Source organism: Ahaetulla prasina, chromosome 6 (assembly GCF_028640845.1).
Source record: "Ahaetulla prasina isolate Xishuangbanna chromosome 6, ASM2864084v1, whole genome shotgun sequence".
Taxonomy (NCBI): domain Eukaryota; kingdom Metazoa; phylum Chordata; class Lepidosauria; order Squamata; family Colubridae; genus Ahaetulla; species Ahaetulla prasina.
Genome location: NC_080544.1, coordinates 2,826,390 through 2,848,695, shown reverse-complemented (window position 1 = coordinate 2,848,695; position 22,306 = coordinate 2,826,390). Strand labels below are relative to the sequence as shown.

The 22,306-nt window shown below is 43.4% G+C and overlaps 2 protein-coding genes across 12 annotated transcripts in view; both read left to right on the top strand.

The window, feature by feature from the left end:
• The window catches only part of LDB3 (LIM domain binding 3), a 161,488-nt gene extending 151,170 nt beyond the window's left edge, over positions 1 to 10,318 (top strand). For all 11 annotated transcript variants that reach the window (XM_058187031.1, XM_058187030.1, XM_058187032.1 and 8 more), the window contains 3 exons: positions 5,490 to 5,610; positions 7,117 to 7,232; positions 8,170 to 10,318. In XM_058187031.1, coding sequence (XP_058043014.1) covers positions 5,490 to 5,610; positions 7,117 to 7,232; positions 8,170 to 8,259 — 327 coding nt within the window. In that variant the 3' untranslated portion in view covers positions 8,260 to 10,318. The remainder of the gene's footprint in view (positions 1 to 5,489; positions 5,611 to 7,116; positions 7,233 to 8,169) is intronic.
• An 11,240-nt stretch (positions 10,319 to 21,558) lies between these two features.
• Positions 21,559 to 22,306, top strand: part of BMPR1A (bone morphogenetic protein receptor type 1A) — a 68,055-nt gene continuing 67,307 nt past the window's right edge. Inside the window, exon 1 of the mRNA XM_058187562.1 lies at positions 21,559 to 21,797. The gene's annotated coding sequence lies outside the window, so the exon portion shown is untranslated. The remainder of the gene's footprint in view (positions 21,798 to 22,306) is intronic.

Genomic DNA, 22,306 nt, shown 5'->3' with positions numbered 1-22,306 from the left:
TCTCCGAATGCTAAAGGAAAATGGAGTCTGGCTTCTCAGCATGCACTTGGTTTGAGAGTGCGGGCAGATGGGTAAAGGGATGGGGTCAGCTTCAAACAATATACTTGATATTTGTCACTCCGGCAACTAGATGCCTTATGCACGGTCACTCATGCTCTCGTCACTTCTCGTCTGGATTATTGCAATGCTCTCTACATGGGGCTACCCCTGAAGTGCACTCAGAGACTCCAGCTAGTCCAGAATGCAGCTGCGCGGGTGATTGAGGGAGCTCCACGTTGCTCCCGGGTAACACCACTCCTGCGCAGTCTGCACTGGCTACCTGTGGTCTTTCGGGTGCGCTTCAAGGTTCTGGTTACCACCTTTAAAGCGCTCCATGGCTTAGGGCCCAGGTACTTACGGGACCGCCTCCTGTTACCTTATGCCTCCCACCGACCCGTACGCTCTCACAGAGAGGGTCTTCTCAGGGTGCCGTCCGCCAGGCAATGTCGGCTGGCGGCCCCCAGGGGTAGGGCCTTCTCTGTTGGAGCACCTACCCTCTGGAACGAGCTTCCCCCCGGTTTGCGCCAACTACCTGACCTTCGGACCTTTCGCCGTGAATTGAAAACTTATTTATTTATCCAAGCGGGACTGGCTTGATTTTAAATTTTCAAATTTTGAATTTTTAGTAATTTTATATGGGGTATTTTAGTTTGGGTCAATTTGACGGTTTTAATTTGGCCATTATTGAATATGTATTTTAATTGATATTTTAATTTTGTATATTTAATTGTTTTAATCTTGGCTGTACACCGCCCTGAGTCCTTCGGGAGAAGGGCGGTATAAAAATTCAAATAATAAATAAATAAATAAATAAATAAATAGATGGGGCTACAGAGCAACAACAATATATAAAAGTTATATGTTGGGGCATGACAATGGCATTGAAAAAAAGTGACTTATGACTGTTTTTTATACTTATGACCACTGCAGTATCCCCACGATCATGTGATCGAAATTCAAATACTTGGCAACTAGTTCATATTTACAATGGTTGCAGCATCCTGGGGGTCGTGTGATCCCCTTTTGTTACCTTCTGACAAACAAAATCAACGGGGAAACCAGTCGACAACCATGTCACTAACTTAACAAATGCAGTGATTCACTTTACAATGGTGGCAAGAAGGCTCCTCAAATGGACAAAACTCAATTAACGATTGAGTTCGCAACAAATATGTAGGGTTCAATTCTGGCTGTAAGTCCAGGACTCCCTGAAAACTCCATGGACTGTAGACAGCTCAGCTGCTTCACTGGACATGATAGAAGTTGAGGTGCACCATCACATCTGAAGAATATCTTGTGTGTTGTGGTACACCAGTGGCCCCCCTGATTTCAGATCTTATTCAGGAAGGGACCGCGGACGTTATGGGCATTACGGAGACCTGGCTGGGCACCGAAGGGGGGGTCCCCCTAGTGGAGATGTGCCCACCAGGCTTCCGAGCATTCCATCAGCCGAGGGCCCAGGGTAGGGGTGGAGGGGTGGCGGTTATTATTAAGGAGAGTCTTGAGCCGAGGGAAACCACTGTGCCTCAGATAGCTGGGTGTGAATCCCTCTTCGTGAAGTGGGGTCGTAGAACTCAGGTGGGCTTGTTGATCACGTACCTGGCTCCTTGCTGCGTGACTACAGCCCTGCCTGAGCTGTTGGAGTTGCTGGCCGGGTTGGCAGTTGAAACCCCCAGACTGTTGGTCATGGGGGATTTCAATTTGCCATCAGCCGGCGTAGCATCCTCGGCAGCTCAGGAGTTCATGGCTTCCATGACGGCCATGGACCTGATTCAGTTAATTGATGGCCCTACCCATGTCGGGGGAGGTACCCTAGACCTGATTTTTATCTCTGGCCAGTGGTCTAATGATCTGGTTTTGAATGATTTAGTTGTTGAACCTTTGTCATGGTCAGATCATTTTCTCCTTCGTCTAGACTTTCTGACCGCTACCCACCACCGCAGGGAGACGGAACCAATGCGCTGGTTCCGTCCCAGGTGCCTGATGGACCCGGAGAGGTTCCTGACGGAGCTTGGGCCGTTTCCCGAGCACCTGGCCCACAACTCGACTGAAGAGCTAGTTGCGGCCTGGGAACGGGCCGCGGCTGGAGCTTTGGACTGTGTCGTGCCTTTGCGGCGTCTGACCCGGCGTCGGTCTCAACCAGCTCTTTGGTTCTCCGAGGAGCTGAGGGAGATGAAGCGCCAGAGAAGACGCCTAGAGAGTGCCTGGAGATCCAGCCGCTCTGAGGCTGACCGGACACTAGTTAGGTCCTATAGTAGGACCTACCTAGTGGCAATGAGGGTTGCGTTCTCGTTCCTCCTCATTGCGTCGGCAGATAACCGCCCGGCCGCCCTGTTTGGTGACCCGCCGCTCCTTCAACAGGAGGGGCGGAGGACCCCACAAGGCGTGCCGAGGAGTTTAACGGTTATCTATACGACAAAATCGTTCAGCTTCGGGACGGATTGGATCAAAATTGGGTAGATCCAGGCGAGGGTTCTGAGGCCCGTCTTGTTGAGGTGGTTTGGGATGACTTTGATCCTGTGACTCCCGAGGACATGGACAGGTTGCTGGGTAGGCTGAACGCCACCACATGTTTACTGGATCCGTGCCCCTCCTGGTTAGTACTGGCTACTCAGGAGGTGACACGAGGCTGGCTCCAGGGGATTACAAATGCCTCTTTGCGGGAGGGGGTCTTTCCCGCGGCCTTGAAAGAGGCGGTGGTGAGACCTCTCCTCAAGAAGCCTTCCCTGGACCCAGCTGTTTTAGGGAACTACTGGCCAGTCTCCAATCTTCGCTTTACGGCAAAGGTTGTAGAGAGTGTGGTGGCATGTCAGCTACCCCAGTACCTGGATGAAGCTGTCTATCTAGACCCGTTCCAGTCTGGCTTCCGGCCCGGATACAGTACGGAGATAGCTTTGGTCGCACTGGTGGATGATCTCTGGAGGGCCAGGGATAGGGGTTACTCCTCTGCCCTGGTCCTATTAGACCTCTCAGCGGCTTTTGATACCATCGACCATGGTATCCTGCTGCGCCGGTTGGAGGGGTTGGGAGTGGGAGGCACCGTTTATCGGTGGTTCTCCTCCTACCTCTCTGATCGGACGCAGACGGTGTTGACAGGGGGGCAGAGATCGACTCCAAGGTGCCTCATGTGTGGGGTGCCGCAGGGGTCAATTCTCTCACCCCTCCTGTTCAACATCTATATGAAGCCGCTGGGTGAGATCATCAGTGGCTTTGGGGTGAGATACCAACTGTACGCTGATGACACCCAGCTGTACTTTTCCACCCCGGGCCACCCCAGTGAAGCTGTCGAAGTGCTGTCCCGGTGTCTGGAAGCCGTACGGGTCTGGATGGGGAGGAACAGGCTCAAACTTAATCCCTCCAAGACGGAGTGGCTGTGGATGCCGGCACCTCGGTACAGTCAGCTGCAGATGCGGCTGTCTGTCGGGGGTGAATCATTGGCCCCGATGGAGAAGGTACGCAACTTGGGCGTGCTCCTGGATGGTCGGTTGTCCTTTGAAGACCATTTGGCGACCGTCTCCAGGAGAGCATTTTATCAGGTTCGCCTGATCCGCCAGTTGCGTCCCTTCCTGGACCGGGATGCCTTATGCACAGTCACTCATGCTCTCGTTACCTCTCGCCTGGACTACTGCAATGCTCTCTACATGGGGCTCCCCTTGAAGAGCACCCGGAGACTTCAGCTAGTTCAGAACGCGGCTGCGCGGGTTATTGAGGGAGCGTCTCGGAGCTCCCACATAACACCTATCCTGCGCAGACTGCACTGGCTACCTGTTGTTTTCTGGGTGCGCTTCAAGGTATTGGTTACCACCTTTAAAGCGCTCCATGGCTTAGGACCGGGCTATCTACGGGACCGCCTACTGCCGGCTTCTATCTCCCATCATCCGCACGCTCCCACAGAGAGGACTCCTCAGGGTGCCGTCAGCCAAACAGTGTCGACTGGCGGCCCCCAGGGGGAGGGCCTTCTCTGTGGGAGCTCCGACCCTGTGGAACGAACTTCCCCTCGGACTTCGACAATTACCTGACCTTAGGACCTTTCGCCATGAACTTAAAACTTATTTATTTTGTATGGCTGGACTAGCCTGATTTTTATTTTTATTGGATGGGTTTTTAAAATTTTGTGATTTTACGGGGGAGTACGTTTTTTAACATTTTGGGCATTTACATTAGTTTTTTAAGGTATGTTTTTAATTATTGTGTGTATTTATATTTTATCTGCCTGTTCACCGCCCTGAGTCCTTCGGGAGAAGGGCGGTATACAAATTAAAATATTATTATTATTATTATTATTATTATTATTATTATTATTATTATTATTATTATTATTATTATTATTATTATTATTATTGAGGAAACTATTATTATTATTGAGGAAATTAGTGAGGAAACTGGGGAGGAACATGGGCCAGTCCTGGAGTCTGGGGGAGGCTCGGACAAGGGCTCTGCATTGGAGGCAGAGAGGGAGCCAAGACATCTGGGAGTTATGTGCTGCCTCTGGAGCCTCCAGAGTCAGACCTCAGTGAGGCAGAGGAACGGGGAGCCTGTTCCCAGTGCGTGCATACGCAGAACTGCCAGAAGGCAAGAACAGCTAAGACAAAAGGGGAGACTCGGGAGTAGGGCTTGGAGATGATTGGCCTCTCCCATAAGACATAAAGGAGGAGCAAAGACATAAGACATAAAGGAGGAGCAAAGGCACATGAGCCTTTGCAGGAAGCAACGTTGTTTGGTTTAAATTCTGAAGCTCCGTTTTGACTCTGTGCTCTGTGTTACCTTGCAAAGCTAATTGCCAGTTAGGTCTTTGGCAGCATGTAAAGGGAGATAAAGGTGGGTGCTTATCAGCCTTATCCCAAAGGACTTTGGCAGACTTCTGTCGGACTCTTTACAAAGAGTCGCAGTGTGGCTCAGGCTGTAAGAACCCTGTTATTAAACACAGCTGCCTGCAATTACTGCAGGTTCAAGTCCCACCAGGCCCAAGGTTGACTCAGCCTTCCATCCTTTATAAGGTAGGTAAAATGAAGACCCAGATTGTTGGGGGGGCAATAAGTTGACTTTGTATATAAATATACAAATAGAATGAGACTATTGCCTTACACAATGTAAGCCGCCCTGAGTCTTCGGAGAAGGGCGGGATATAAATGTAAAAAAAACAAAACTATTTGTGACTCATTACGGGCTGTGAATGAACAATAATTCACAGCCGTTGAAATGAAAAGAGGGTTTTTGGGACTATTTGTGTGCTTTTTACTGTCTCAGGAAGCCTAGGTCAGAATATTGTGACGCCCCACAATGATCTACAGGAATTCCACATGAGTTGCTCAGACATTAATTCCCTTTGACAAGAGGAAGTAATAATTGATCGCTGAATTAGTTGGTTGGGATAAGAGCTGGCCTTCCCCATGTTTCTTTTGCCCAAAAGGAGGACATTTCTGTAAAATCAGTTCTCCTTTCTCTTCCAGGAAGTGATGCATGCTTTGAGGCAAACTTGGCACACCACTTGCTTTGTTTGCGCCGCCTGTCGGAAGCCATTTGGAAACAGCCTCTTCCACATGGAGGATGGAGAACCCTACTGTGAGAAAGGTGCTGCAAAGATCAGTTAATAGTCTTGGATCTTTCCAAAGAAAACACCCTCAGCTTGGAAATCCCCTCCTTCTCTACCACTTTCGTTCATGCTTGCTTCTTGCAACTCTTTGCCAGACGGTGTTCATGTTCAGCCATGTTCTCTTAGGGATGACTTCAAAAAGACAAATCTGCATCATGCTTTCATCTCCTCTTTTTCTTTTCCCCTTTCCCAAATTTGCAGGACCTTGGGCTTTTTGAGGTTCTCTTTTGTTCACAGTGGCTTTGTAAAGCAACTGCTAGTTTGAGTTCACCGTCCTAACGCACTAGATACGTTCAAGGAACACAGTGTGAAGCAGAGGAAAATTTGATTTCCAGAAACTATTTTGACATGGTCGTACAATTTTCTTGACAGTAATATGTCACTCTCTTACTCCTGCGATTTTTTTCAACTTCTGTAGATTTAGTCCTGACATTTCCTTCAAGACTCAATCTTGCTTGGGGTTGCTCTTTTTTTTTTAATTTGTTTTTCGTTTTTGCAAACATTCGTTTGCAAAAGATTTGTTTTTGCAAACAGCCAAATGGCTTCTGATTGAGCATTCCTAAAGCAATAAAGAGATTAAAAAAAATAATAAGCACATTTAGGTAAGAAAAAAAAAGTGTCCCAAATCTAGAGATTTTTAAATAGAATAGAATAGAATAGAATAGAATAGAATAGAATAGAATAGAATAGAATTTTTATTGGCCAAGTGTGATTGGACACACAAGGAATTTGTCTTGGTGCATATGCTCTCAGTGTATATAAAAAGAAAAGATACGTTCATCAAGGTACAACATTTACAACACAAATGATGGTCAATATATCAATATAAATCATAAGGATTGCCAGCGACAAAGTTACAGTCATACAGTCATAAGTGGAAAGAGATTGGTGATGGGAACGATGGAAAAGGTAATTATTGCTCTAGCATCGCTAATATTTGGTGCAGAGATACAAGCTTACAATGTACAATATTCATTCTATAAATGGTTGCATTTGCAGCCTGGGCTCTGGTATTGCTTCATGTCAGAATGCCTCACCGATCATGTTTAGTCTTGCCCTCCTTCCCATGAATTCTCCATGCATCCTTACTTGCTTTCACAACTGCGAAATGCTCTAAGGCAGGTAAGGCTAAGAGAGAGAGAGATCAGCTGGCTGATCCCCCCGCCCCTTGTCATCTGTAAGAAAGCAGGATTTGAAACTGGTTCTTCCTGCTCCTAGTCTAATGCTCCAAATATTGTGCCACACCAGGCAAGTCAACCCATTTCAAACACCATTCCACAAAGTTGAGGAGGAAGGCAAGCAAAAATAAACCCACAATTTTGCATCCCATCAAAGAAGGCATTAAAAAAACCATTGTTGTCTTTTTGTCCCAAAACGACATATGCGTGTCTATGATATCACTGAGGGCTTTGTAGTACTCTTTATGTTGTAGTACTCTTTATGTTATAAACCTCAATTTTTCTCTTTGATATGTATTCTTCTAGACTATGTTGCCTTATTCAGTACCAAATGTCATGGATGCGACTTCCCCGTTGAGGCTGGAGACAAGTTCATCGAAGCCCTTGGTCACACCTGGCATGATACATGCTTCATTTGTGCTGTAGGTATCTTCCCAAGACTGTTGGGTGGGTCACAACATGTAACACACAAACATAGATACCCAAGAGAGGGTCCAGGAGTCTTCATAATGAAAAAAAATACCTTATAGGTATGGCCAACCTGCTAGGGATGAGGAGTCATATGAGATATTCTTCAAAACATGTAGAAGAAACCATATCCTGGTTCTTCTTGGAGATAGATCTGGATCGTCTTCATCTGTGCTCAGTTTGGTAGATCATTTTGGAAAGAAATGACTGACTGCACCAAAACCCAAATTGTTTTGTGTGTTTAATGTCAACGCATTAAAGGATGTTTCTTGAGGCAAGTCAGTGATTTTCTAAAGAAACTGAATGAAGGAATCATATCAACCATGTAGACAAATCTCTCTCTTTCTCTCATTGTTTGACTCAGTAATGGGGGCTCAGCCAATGGTGGGATTTGAACCGGTAGTTAAATTTCTGGCTGACCCTGCCCCTCCCCACCCCACCCCTTCCAGGAGTCTCCATGTGCCCCATTTTGCCTCCCAGATAAGTGCAGGAAGGTCTCCTAGGCCCAAAATGAGGCACGGGATGGGGCGCAGCGTGCCCCCCTCCCATGGCCCGTTTTTGCTCCCAGGAGGCTTCAGGGAGGCCTACTAAGCCCAAAATGGTGTGTGGTGGGTGGCACGTTCCCCCTCCCCCCATGGTCCATTTTTGCTCCCAAGGAGGTGCAGGAGGCCGAGTGCTGTCTGTACCAAGCCCACCATGGCCACGCCCACCCAGCTGGTCATTGGGGCAGAGAACTGGCTGTTAAATTATTTGAATCCCACCACTGGGTTCAGCACATCTTACGTTAGATTGCTCTAACTTTGCTGATTTTGCAGAATGGACTGAAATGTAGGGACTCAGAACCGTGTCTCCTTCTATGTGCTTCCAACTTCCTGTATCTTTCATTTGCAGGTCTGCCATGTCAATTTGGAAGGTCAACCGTTTTATTCGAAGAAAGATAAACCTCTGTGCAAGAAACATGCCCATGCCATCAATGTCTAAAGAAAGATCCGGCAAAGGAATAATGAAGTAAAAAGTGTGGAGGTTGATTCAACAGATTAAAATATAGATCACTATGGATTTTTGAGGATAGGGAAGGGAGATCATAAATTATGGACACTTTGAATTACGCTTTTGTGTGTGCAGTTCTGTTTCTGGTGCACAAAAGTGTGAATGCATATTCATAGCTTGACAGCCAACTTGGGCTGCAAATGCTTGAACAAAATGAACAAAATAAGGGGGCAGTTTCTATGTAACTATATTTAGGATAGGCTTACCCTAGCAGAAATATTACTGTTAAAAAAAAGAATCCTTTCTTAGTATTATAATACAGTTTAAAAGTGCCAAATTACACAAAGTAATTTAGAGTCATAGTCCATTGTGATGAGTCAATTAATTATTTCCTACCAATAGAGAGATATTCCATTGTTATATGTCATGCCTCTTCTTCACATTACTTAGATGTGGCATAACTTTTAGGTTTAAAAAAATCGTAGGCCAGATAGAATTAACTAAAAACAAACCATGGACTAACCCAATCAAAGCTTGAATCCAAACACAACTCAAAACCCCTCTGGTAATTCTCCCTAATTGCCAGGTTTTCTTGTATATAGGTGTGGTTTTCCTGGATTTAAAAAAATATGCTTTTACCGAGCTGGTAAACTTTGGGGATAATATCAGACCCCCAGTAATCGTGAATGGCTCTTCCTAAGTTTCATTCCTGTATTGGCTACATCCCTCTAGAACAGGTGTCTCCAACCTTGGTCCCTTTAAGATTTGTGGACTTCAACTCCCAGAGTCAAAGCTGGCTGAGGAACTCTGGGAGTTGAAGTCCACAAGTCTTAAAGGGACCAAGATTGGAGACCCCTGCCCTCGAGTAGAACTGTTAGAAGATGATTTTCAAAGGACTCTGGATGTGTGTGGACCTTGAGCTTCTGATCGTTGGTAGGAAAGTTGGGCAAAATGATGAGAAGAATTGTATGGAAGAGTGAAGAGTTAACTCAGAGTATCAGTTGTCTTCCATCTGCCATTGTGGAAGGAAGGAGAAAGTGTTGGGTTGTAGATTTACCGTACCATTGTCACTATCAAGCTAACCGACCATGGGGGAAACACATATGTAAGAAATTTCTTCAAGGATGAGACCCTCCAAGTTGCTTGAGATTACTTGTAGTGGGTAGTAGAAGCTTTAGTCTTTGGATATCTGGAAGTCAACCCTTTGCTTTCAATTTGAGACTCTTTGCCAACTGATGGATATGGATTTGGCTGGATAATCCATCAGGAACACTTACTTCGAGTTCTTGAAAGCTCTTACTCGTAACAGCAGTAATAGGGAAGGTGGTAATTTCTTTTTTGTTGAGGGTTAGGAAAAGTTATATTATAATTGCAGCTACAAAAAAATATAGAGACGGGGAGATATCCAGATTTTTTTTTTTCTTTGTTTTCAAGAATGTAACTTTTTGTTTGGTTAAAGCTGGTGCCATTCGGGCAGACCTTGAACGAGAAACTTGCGATTCTTTAAAGACGGTGTCTCTAAAGTGTGGTTGTGTTTGCTGCTACAAGAAAAAGAAGCCTGCAAAATCTTGAGTAGTTTTCCTTTTTTTTTAAGTTTTTGAACAAATGCTATTTAGGATTTCTGCAATTATTTACTTTTTGATGTTTTTGTCCTCTTGTGTTGGGCAGCCTGTATTTATTCTGGCTAGCATTTGGGTATTTAATCCTTTAGCATCAGGTAATAGTTTATATACGGTGAAGCCACTGGCTTATATCTGCTCAGATAAGCAGCCTAAATTTAGACTCATTCTATGTCAACATTGTTAGGCGCTCATTTGAATGAGCAACACTGTCATAAAGATAAAAAGCCATTTACTCCGGTAGAATATGTTCCAACATGGAAGCTTATGATTTCTTATTTAAAACAATGTACAATATTTATTATTCATTTGGGGAAAAAAAAACAAGAGGGAAGAAGAACGCAGTTTGATTTTCATAACGTTTGTTGTTTGACTGGAATCCCGACCTCATTCAGGCTAAAAGCTAAAATAAAAGCTGCATTATAACCATGGCTTCTTCTCAAAATTCTATGCTTTATTTTAAGATCCATTTTGGATCCTGTGGAAGAATAAAATATGCTTTATCAATGAACTGGCATTAACTGGATATCAAAATGCTTAACCAGCACTGAGTCCAGTCCCTCATCTCTTGTCTTCTGCAAAGAATGGAACACACCGGTACATTATTTTTCTGTGTGTAACATTTGTTCAGTCCCTGCCTTGGATAATTCAGCAAATCTGAAGTCTTGTTTATGCACATCTATAGCACTTTAATTCTTGCTTATCTTGTCAACGTAACAAGGAAGGCACAAACATGTCTTTCGGAATTATTCTTAAAGGAATCTGCAGCATTTCAGTCAAACATTTTATTTTTCTGAAAGACACGCTTTCGTTTTCTTATATTTCCAAGCTAGTAACCTAGTGCAAAATGCAATAGCCAGTGGTAGCATAGCTCCCTATAATCCGAGGAGTCAACAAAGTACAGAGATAGATTCTAATTCAAATTATCTTCAGCTGGTTAAGTCCAAGAGGGAATTCCATTTAAGGCATCTTAGCAGAAGCGTGGTCAGATTCAGCTGTGGATGGTGAGCTTCATGCACAAAGATAGCACAACATTATTCATTGAAAACATTCATGCATGGCATTAAACCATAAAAGGGATTTTTTTCTAGATTAATACAACCTAACTCATTGTGGTTATTCCATTCTGATTTATTCACTAAGCCATAGTTAAAGAAGGCATAGCACAGCATTGGATCAGTCCATCAATAAATTTTAGGGCTTATTGTGATGCCTTAGATAGAGTATGTTTATTATCTCCTTTGGGATAGACTTATTGCTAATATCATTCAACGTGCAAGGAGAGAAAGCAGATATGGAACTGTTGTAGCCATTCAATCCTCTTTAAGGAACAAGCCCCCCCAAAATAGTATTCCCTTACCTTGGACCGTTTCGAAGCAACGTTCTAAAGAAAGGAATCCATGTTTTAAAGATCTTTTGTGATATATTTTCCCTGCCGGAGTATGGAAAAAAAATTGCATTCTTACTACCAGTTCTGTGGGCGTGGCTTAGTGGGCATGGTGTGGCTTGGTGGGGGTGGCAGGGGAAGGATACTGCAAAATCCCCATTCCCTCCCCACTCCTGGGAGAAGGATATTGCAAAATCTCCATTCCCACCCTACTCTGGGGCCAACCAGAGGTGGTATTTGCCAGTTCTCCAAATTACTCAAAATTTCCGCTACCGGTTCTCCAGAACCTGTCAGAACCTGCTGAATTTCACCCGATTCTTATTTTCAAAACGAGAGAAGTTGCTTCTTCTTGTTGTGCCATATCTGTCATCGGACATTGGCGATCACGTTGGTGATCCTATTTTTACCAACAGCCGCATGAAAAAGTACTGTTGAGTTGTGTCCAAACCAGTCCCTTAGATTTTGAAGCCATGGTGTTCTTCTTCTGCCTGGACCTCGTTTGCCTTCACTCTTTCCTTGGAAGTATTTCCTTAAGTGAAGTCCAAAATATTCTAACTTTCACTTTTTTATGGTTTTGATGATTTCCCTTGGCTTTCACAGGTGGCTTATCATTTCCTCATTTCTGATTTTGTCAACCCAATTTATACGTAAAGAGAAGTTGCTACAGCAAACTATATTAGGTGTCTATTCCATTCAGGAAGACTGTTCATATTTGACATTGGACTGCTTAGTATATTTCCTTATGATCAAATTTTATTTGAGTAGAATCTCATCCATCTATCCTTAACAAACTTTTTTTAATTGTATAGAACAGTAGTCCTAGACAAGTAGTAAATTCTTTGTTCTACAGCAGGAGAAACACTGGGGAGACTATATACCAAATTTATCTTTATGACAGATATAACAATTACCATTGTTTATGCTAAACTAAACTTGTTATCCTTTGGTTCCACTTTTTTTCTACCTTTTGCCTTTTTCTTCCTAATACTGTACCTGTGAATGACCAAATAATACAATTTGCCTATTAACCTATTCAGAAGATTTGATAGATTATATCAGTGACATCCGACTCAATGATGATTAGATTTTTTTAATCCTTGGTTAAAAGCAAATCCATTGAAATCGAGGGAGTTTTATTCTAACAGAACCACTGAAGCATTTGCATTTTCGCTTTAGCTGAAATGGGCAGAAAATGGTTTAAAATTTGAGGGGTATAACCCAGATTCTGTTGAATTTTTGACAAAACTCTGATTAATTTGTGGCTGGCCTTCCATCTTCCATTTAGTCTTAGAACAATGCATTTTGCTTAAATCCTAATTCTGAAAGGAAGTCTACCACAACCAATTAATCACTGATCTATCTATCTATCTATCTATCTATCTATCTATCTATCTATCTATCTATCTATCTATCTATCTTTCCATCCATCCATCCATGAAATTCCTTTGGTCCTTCATGGGTCAGTAGCTTGGGTAATACACTCTATTCAAAGCTTTCTTTGTATCCAGTGCTAAAACACAAAATAAAAATGATGTTGGGACTCAGGTGAGGTAAGATGTCCCTCTAATAGATGCTATTTTTTTAAACAAAGTTATTAACCTCTGTGATTGCGTGATTTGCTTTCTACTGCAGTCACATGAAGCTTTTGCTTTGGTTCTTTGGTTCTTTTTTTAAAAAAAGAAATATTGATACGATACCACAAGTGACTTTACTTTGAAAGAAGGTTTGAAGCAGATCACTCTGGGTTTTCTTTTTTTAGTTGATCAGCATACAGTGTGTTTATTCATGAAGTGTGACTTGATATATCTTGCATGGATTATCAGTGCCAACACTAATAAACTGTTTTTTAAAAGTATGGCCTTTTTCCCCCTGAATTTATGTGAGAGAAGAAAAAAATGTTCAACAGCCAGAAATACTTTTGTCAAATAAACATCTTCTTTGGAATCTGAGCCATCGAATTTGTATGCTTTCTGAAGTAGCCCTTTCTTGTCTGATATTTTTCAATTCAATTAGGTCTTCTCCCTGATCTTGTTCTATCATCAGTGCTCGCAGGGAGTGGGGAGGAGGTGAACAAATGTGTGGAGTTTCTTACAAGGAAGGAAAGCTATGTTTAAAATCTAATTCTGTGGGTGATCTTAGAATGCAGCGCAGAAGGGAGAGGGTTTATTGAGAGAAAGGTGGAGGAGAACTGTGGGGGCTTTAGTGCTCTCTGATCTTGGTGGTTTTCTTACAGACATTTCATGACCCAACTAGGTAACATCATCAGTGCTAGAAGGCTTGCTCTGTCAGTGTTGGTGGGAGGGTTCTTGGTGGTTCCTAAGCAGAGATTAACATCAGGGATAACACTAGACCAGGAGTGTCAAACTCAAGGCCCGAGGCCAGATCCGGCCTGCAGGGTGCTTAGATCTGGCCCATGGGGCCACCCTGGAAATAGCGAAGGACTCGCCCACGGTACTTCTGCCAGCAAAAACAGGCTCCCGAGCTCTGTTTTCAGCTGCCACAGCCTCCTAGAACCCTCTGCCAGTGAAAACGGCCCTCCTGAGCTCTGTTTTCATTGGCAGAGGGTTGCAGGAGGCTGTGGTAGCCGAAAACGGAGCTTGGGAGCAATTTTCGCTGGCAGAGCACTCGGGCCACCACGGGCCGAGTAAACAACGACCTAATTAAAGAACTACCAACTCTGAAAGCTAAGCGATTGGTTATAGAGGACTACCTGTAATAATTACACTGTAAGAAAGCAAAACCAGATTATAATAGAGGCAAATTACAATTTATCTACTTTTTATAAAATGATTTCTTGAGATGGTTGGCCTGAGCAGTTCATATCGTCAGAAGCTTTACATATTATAAGAGATTCATGCTGGCAAGGACAGTTCAGAAGTCTGCAGAGAATTAAATCTTAAATCTTCTAGTAGCAAGGTCAAAATAGGTAAACAATCCACACACAATAAGAAAGAATAACACAAACTCCAGTAAGCCTTGGATTTTGTTTCGCTGCCTTCTTTGTCATCGCCGGATAATTTATTATAAATGTATTCAGGGTGAAAGTTTCTGCAATAGAGTTTGGTCAGGAAGTGGGAACAAGCTTTAAGGATATCCTTTTTCCGCACCAGAATATCCAATACTTTCAATTTTATATACAGCGGAAGCAATTAATTGCAAGAGAAGCCCAGCTCAGTTTCCTGTGGCTTTGCATGCAGCGGCAACCATTGTTTAAAGTTTTGAATTGCTTTGTGATTTCCGAAACTGTGTTGCACTGATTTTTTTATGAACGTTGCAAAAGTTGGTTTTTCGGGGTTTTACAATCCTTATTTCTCAGCACAGGCACTCAAGCAAGGGATGGAAAGATGCAGAAGTTGTCCTTCATGGTCTGAAACCAGGGAAAATCTTTAGCTAACATAGCAGAATCCGCTATGTTTTGCACTAACTAAATCCAATTAAGTGAATATAAAATGTCCCTAGGATTTCTGATGATTTTCTCCATGCACTTAATATTGCTTTACCAAAAGTGTACTTTATACAGGTAGTCCTCGTTCATTTTAGTGACTATTCAGTTACAATGGCACCGAAAAAAAGTGACTTATGACCAGGGGTGAAAATCACTTACCTTCCCTACCGGTTCGCAAATGTGTGCACGCCACCTGCGCAGAGGCTGAAATCGTCGAAAAAATGGGACGTTATGATATCCATGCGAGTGGGAAGAGCCTCCCGCAGCCACCGCTACCGGCTCACCCGAGACGGATAGAACCTGCTGAATTTCACCCCTGCCTACGACTGTTTTTCACACTTATAGCTATTGCAGCCGCCTCATGTCATGTGATCCAAATTCAGATGCTTGGCAACTCCTCATATTTATGACAGTTGCAGTGTTTCCGGATCATGTGATCACTTTTTCCAACCTTCTGATGAGCAGTCAATGGGGAAGCCAGATTCACTTCAGAACCGTGTTACTTGCTTAACAAACCAAGTGATTCAATTAAAAACTATGGGAAGAAAGGTCATAAAATGGGGCAAAATTCACTTAACATCTGACTCATTTAGCAACAGAAATTTTGGGGCTCATTTGTAGTCGGTCGTGAGTCAAGGACAACCTGGGCAATTCAGGGGGAAAAAGCTTCAGATGCAAATAATTGCCGAATAGGATGTGAGCTGAGTTGATCTGTGGATGTTGATATTCAGAGTGTCTGAAGGCTGCAACAAGTTTGTTTCAAATGCCACCCGGAGACCACAGGAACCTTCAGAGAAACCTGAGATTTGCAGAAATATAAACACAATTTAAAAATTTAAAAACAACCGAACATTGGGGTGGGAAACTGAACTCCAAGGGTTTGAAATCCTTCAGGCTCCTAAAAAGGGAACAGGCAACTGTTTATTTTTCTGAACAGAGACCTTCCACAGTGACATTTTATTGCACTGACAGTCAACATTTATGCACACACCAAGGTTACCTTCAGTCAATACTCATAAAGACAAATCATGGTGTTTCTTAAAACTGCTGTTTTTACTTACTGCTGGATTTCAAACACAAATTTAAAAACATTGATTCCAGCTGCTTCGTAATTCTTCAAGGGGGAATTTGCCCAATAACAGTCGATAAATCAGAATAGAGCTGGAAGGGGCCTTGGAGGTCTTCTAATCAAACCCCTGCTCAGGTAGGAGACCCTATACTAGGGGTTTCCAACCTTGGTCCCTTTAAGACTTGTGGACTTCAACTCCCAGAGTTCCTCAGCCAGCTCAGACCCCCAGTAATCGTGAATGGCTCTTCCTAAGTTTCATTCCTGTATTGGCTACATCCCCCTAGAACAGGGGTCTCCAACCTTGGTCCCTTTAAGATTTGTGGACTTCAACTCCCAGAGTCAAAGCTGGCTGAGGAACTCTGGGAGTTGAAGTCCACAAGTCTTAAAAGGACCAAGGTTGGAGACCCCTGCCCTATACCAGTTCAGACAAGTGGCTCTCCAGTCTCTTCTTAAAGATCTCCAGTAATGGAGTGCCCACAATTTCTGAAAGCAAGCCATTCCACTGGTTGATTGTCCTCACTGTTAGGAAGTTTCTCCTTAATTCCAGGTTTGATTAATTAACCTGGATTAATTTTCATCCATTGTTTCTTGTCTTGCCTTCTAGTGCTTTGGAAAATAGGTTTACCCCTCTCTTCTGGAATACTGGAATACTGCTGTCATGTCATGTCTAGACCTTCTTTTCTATAGACTAGCCATACCCAATTCTGGCAACCATTCTTCATATGTTTTTGTCACCAAGCCCTTAATCGTCTTAGTTGCTCTTCTCTGTACTTTTTCCAAAGTCTCAACATAATTTTTGTAATGTGGTGACCAAAATTGGTTGCTGTCTTCCAGGTGTGGTCTTACTAAGGCTTTACAAAGCGGTACTAATACTTCACATGAATAACTTTTCTCCACTTTGCAAGAAAGAAAGATGGGGTTTGCAATTCCTCAAAGAAATCTGCAAGCTTGATCTTCATAATGTCTTCCATCAATGATTTGAATTAACCCATTATAGATAATTTCATTAAATGCATATTTACACATCCATTCATAGTCACCCATATATTCATTTCATTAGCTGAAATGTCCTTTTTCGGTAAAAAGAAAACGGAGTTGTGGCTTTTATATAATAATGTGCTGGACATCTTCATCATTCTTGGTAACAGTTGTTAATTTTTTTTAAAATTGTGTAGCAAACAATTGTTAAAACTGTCAGGTTTTAGAATGTTTTATCAAACTGGCAATATTGTTACGTCAAACTAGAGCTGGCTGTTATAAGCTGCAAAAATCTGGACCACCATTAGAGGGCACAATATTTCACTTTTTTTAATGTCACTTTGCTGCCCTCTGATGGTCCCCTGTATCATTGCAGCCCACTGCCCTTGTTAAACAAAGCAGGTATTCAACTAAAATAGGATATTTGGAATAAAACCAGCATAGGCATCTGTGGCAGCCACTGGGAAAAGGCACACATTCACATACCATGAGAAAGCTTCATTTATAACTAAATTTGTCTGCGCTCTTCCTTCTGCCAATCACAGATTCCACTGACCGAGCAACTTTGCCCATGGATGACCAGTTTTAAACGTTCTCAAGTTTTTAACAGAACACTGAGGATGGAAAAAAAAACTTTTCCTATAAAGGTAGAATCTCCCAGTCTAGAAAATAAAACATTATTCGGAAGAAGAATATTTGGGATAGATACTTAATTTCCAGGTAACCCAGAGCTCTGGGAGAATTCCCATTCAGCTGCAGCCCAGCCATGGGTGGAATCGTTTCCTGGGTTTGCAGTGCAAGGTTTTGTAAATTTGCAATTTTTCTTCATGAAGATCCTCTGGGGTTTAGGACAAACGAACTAAGAGAAGAGGGATGGGGGGGGAATGAAGTTTGTTTGGGCTAGGAGTTATTTATTTATTTATTTATTTTATTAAATTTTTATACCGCCCTTCTCCCGAAGGACTCAGGGCGGTGTACAGCCAAGATAAAACACAGGAATATATACAAATTAAAACATTTAAAACCTAGCAAATTACAAAAAGGCTGATAATTAAAATTTAGTTTTAAAATTTTAAAAATATTAATAAAACCCTGAATTAAAATTTAACACTATTATGCCAGTCCCGCTTGAATAAATAGGTGTGTTTTTAGCTCACGACGGAAGGTCCGAAGATCCAGCACTTGACGTAAGCCAGGGGGAAGTTCGTTCCAGAGCATCGGTGCCCCCAAGTTAATCTACCAAGATGCTAAAAAACCCCAAAAACCCAGCTTAGGCCATACTATGAATTACACACACATCCAAATTAAACCTGTAATAACTATTGATAAACACAGGTTAGGATGTTCTAAAGTTGGTATAGAAAAACAGAGCAGGGCATGGAATAAGCAGTTTGAGTCCATGGAAGAGGAGTGGGCAGCTATGGCCTGTTTATGCCCTGTGGACTGTCATATAGGGAGTCATAGCTGGCCATCTGTACCATGAAAAATTGTTGGAGTTATCAATATATTGACATATTGCAAAATTAAATAACATTCGTAGCAGTGGTATTCAGCAGGTTCTGATCAGTTTTGGAGAACTGGTAGCAGAAATTTTGAGTATATGAGAGAACCGTTAAATACTGCCTCTGACTGGCCCTGCCCCCATCTATTCTCTGCCTTCCAAGTCCCAGCTGATCAGGAGGAAATGGGGATTTGCAGTAACCTTCCCCTGGAGTGGGGAGGGAATGGAGATTTTACAGCATCCTTCCCCTGCCACACCCACCAAGCCTTGCCCACAGAACCGGTAGTAAAAAAATTTGAATTCCACTACTGATTAATAGATTGCAAGACTGCAATTGATTCAGATGTTATTTGTTACGTTGTGACATTGTGATTCATGCACAAAACAAGCAGAGATTGTAAGTATAAAATTGTTTTCATTCCCTCTCTCTCTCTCTCTCTCTCTCCCCCCTTCTCCCTCCCACTGTCTCTGTCTCTCTCTGACTTAGAATAACTTTACTGTCACTTTGAATGTATACTAATTGGCATACATTAAAATGAGATTTTGTTGCATACAGTTCTCAAAAGAGTCTCCACCTCCAATATAAACTACATAAACATGACAAAATAAATACAAAATTATCCATATACCCACATATATTATATGACATAGAGAAATGACATAATCTAGTTTGGAAGTATACATGTACATGGCAAGAGAAATTAATCTGGGCATTGGGCAACCCAATTTAAGGCAAAGCCTAGGAATTTTCTTCAATGGGAGGCATTTCTCGGTTTGTTTGTTTTCTCATCCAAAAATAAAAAATGAAAATTCACTGCAGACACCATATGGCTCATTTATTTATTTTGCTTGGCTTCCTTAAAATATTTATTAGGCCACCCATTCTACAAATCTCAGGTCAGAGATAGGGAAATTATTTCTCAGAAAGCATTTACAGAAGTGGCCAAAATTGTGGAAACCTTTTGGGAAAAGTGTATTTTCTAAAACTAGCTAATAACACCACTTTCTTTCTGGAATAGTACCATAAAATTATATATCAATGGAAAGATAATTGAATCAAGAATGTAATGCAATAACTTTTAGGAAGGATTTGCTATTAGAATAGCAGTTACAGTATAAAGAAGAAAAGTGAAACATGTAGGAAAAATGAGATATACAAAAACAATCAACATGTCATACTGAGTTAATACTGTGTTAGGTAACTTTTAGCATGAATTACAGCCTTACAACGTCTTCCCATGGAGTGAACTAACTTTTAGTTCTGCAGCTGTTATAATGTGAAACCAGGATTGAAGGATTGCTTCTATTAACTGGGTTTTATTGCTGGGTTGCAAGTTCTGACTAACAAGTTTCTTGAGTCGGCCCCATTGATTTTCAATTGGGTGAAGGTCTGTGTGTGTTATTATTAGCCATCAAACCTCAAAAATACACTTTTCCCAAAAGGTTTCCACAATTTTGGCCACTACTTTATGATCTGCCCTAATCCTAGGCTGGGAACCAAATGAATAAAAATGTAACAAAAGGCAAGGAAACATAAGGAAATCGTGATTTTATTAAACACTAGTATGTAATATTGTTTATATTATATTATATTTTATATAATATATATATATATGTTTTCTGAACTTCTTCCCTGGTCCAACACCTTAAAGCCACAGGACACGATATTGACTTTAAAAAGACCAGAACTATCGCCAAAACTGAATACTTTAACAACAGAATAATCAGAGAAGCCATCGAGATAGAAAAACGCCCACACAGCATGAACAAACGAGATGATACCTCCCGCCTACCAGCCATTTGGAAACCCGCCCTTATTGACAAACGAGTCCTTAACACGAGGAATGACACCAGACCCACACTCACGAGGTCCACACAGGATGTCACCACCACACCTCCACCCAGAAAGCAGACCCAAACCCACACTGATCAGGAAGCACGACCAAGGACCAGAAGCCAGACCGCAGCTGCAACATTAGCCATTTCAAACCCCTCCAATCCATACATGCAGCAGACTGACACCCACTATGAAGATGTAGCACGACCACGAACACAAAGCCAAACAACAGCTATGCAGCTCACCAGCTCAAATCCCTCTGCAACACAGACTAAACTGAGCACAACCAAGCCCCCACCCAAACAGGACACACCCCAGCCAATCAGAGCACAAAAAAACCCCCATTCAATCAGAGCACAGCCAAGCTCCCACCCAATCAGTTCAAACCCCACTAGCAGTTAAAAGGAAGAAACAGCTGCAATCACACATTGCTCCCAGAAGCACGAAGATGAAGCCTGAAGATGACGAATGAGACTTCTTCGAACGTCGCCAAGACACTTCCAATTTTATGCGGAGAAAACCGAATAACCAAAGACATATATATATATATATATATATATATATATATATATATATATATATATATATATATATATATATATATATATATATATATATATATATATATACACACACACACACACACACACATATATATATATATATATATATATATATATATATATATATATACACACACATATATATATATATATATATATTATATTATGATATTTATATTATATGTATATTATATATTCCATACCTATACCCATACCATACTATACTATACCAGGGGTCTCCAACCTTGGTCCCTTTAAGACTTGTGGACTTCAATTCCCAGCTTTGCTGGCTGAGGGACTCTGGGAGTTGAAGTCCACAAGTCTTAAAGGGACCAAGGTTGGAGAACCCTGTACTATACAATGTAGTTTTTTGGGGGAAAGAGCTGCCTTTTTTCTCCTCCATCCCCGTCTCTTTTCTGTTGCTCTCGGCCCCTGTAACTCGAAAGCCTACAGAGCATGCGCGCAGGAGGCGAGAGGAATGTCCCTTTCTCCCCACCCGTCTTGCAATGTGCCAGGCAGGCGAAGGCGAAGGCACATCCCTCTCGTCGCCTAGCGCCACCTTCGGTAATTTCCGTCGAGGGCTCGGGCTGGGACTGACACGCCCCATCCCTAGAAAGGTGCGTTAGGGCGGAGAATTTTTTTTAAAAAAAAAAAGGGGGGGGGACGAGTTTCCCGAACCCGCTCGGCAGCCTCCGCCGGGGAAGGGCGAAGAAGCGTCCCTCGACGGCCGGACTCTTTATTTCTCTTCTCCAAAGCCACTCCTTCCGCCCGACTCTGATTGGACGCCTCGACGCCCCTGGGGCGGTGCCCGCCTCCTTTCCCGAGCCGTGATTGGAACCACCCCACTCCAAGGCGCACCCCCTCCCTCCCAGAGAGAGAGAGAGAGACCGAGCCTCTGTTCTTTTTCCCCCCACTCTCTCTTCTCTCCCCACCACTCTCTCCCTCTCCCGCGCATGCGCGTGGGCCATCCCAAGGCGCCGTAAGAGGACCGACGGCGGCTTCATTCGGCTCGGGCGTCGAAGTGAGCAGACACCGCCGCAGCCTCTCCCCGCCCCGTCTAGGCCTCGGCCGGGGGACGCGCTTCGGACCCAGCCGATCCCGGGGGACGCTCCGAGGACAATGCCCCGCGGGTGAGCGAGGGAGGCCCTCCTGGCCGGGCCTGGCGGGGCTCTTGGCGCAGCGGGACGGGCTGGGACGGGTTTGCTTTCGCTGGGCCGCCTGGGGTGCGGATGGGGGGCTGGCCTGGAAGGGCCCCTTGGGAGTTGAGGGGCTGCCCCAGAGGGGAGAGGGCGGCCTCAGCGACACCCCAGTGGGGGATGAAAGGGCCGGGGTCTCCCCTGGGCTTGGGGAGGGGGGCGGGAAGGGCTGGTCCTCCCCCCTCCCTCCTTTCTTTCCTTTCCCTTCTTCCTTCTCCTTCCTTCCTTCCTCCCTTCTCCTTCCTCCCTTCCCTCCTCCCTACCTTTCCCCCACCTCCCTTCCTTTTTCTTTCCTTCCTTCCTTTCTTCCTTCCCTCCTTCCTTCCTCCCTTCTCCTTCCTTCCTTCCCTCCTCCCTACCTTTCCCCCACCTCCCTCCCTCCCTTCCTTCCTTCCTTCCTTCCTTGGTTCCTTTTTTAATTAAGGGGGTGGTTGCTCGTCCCT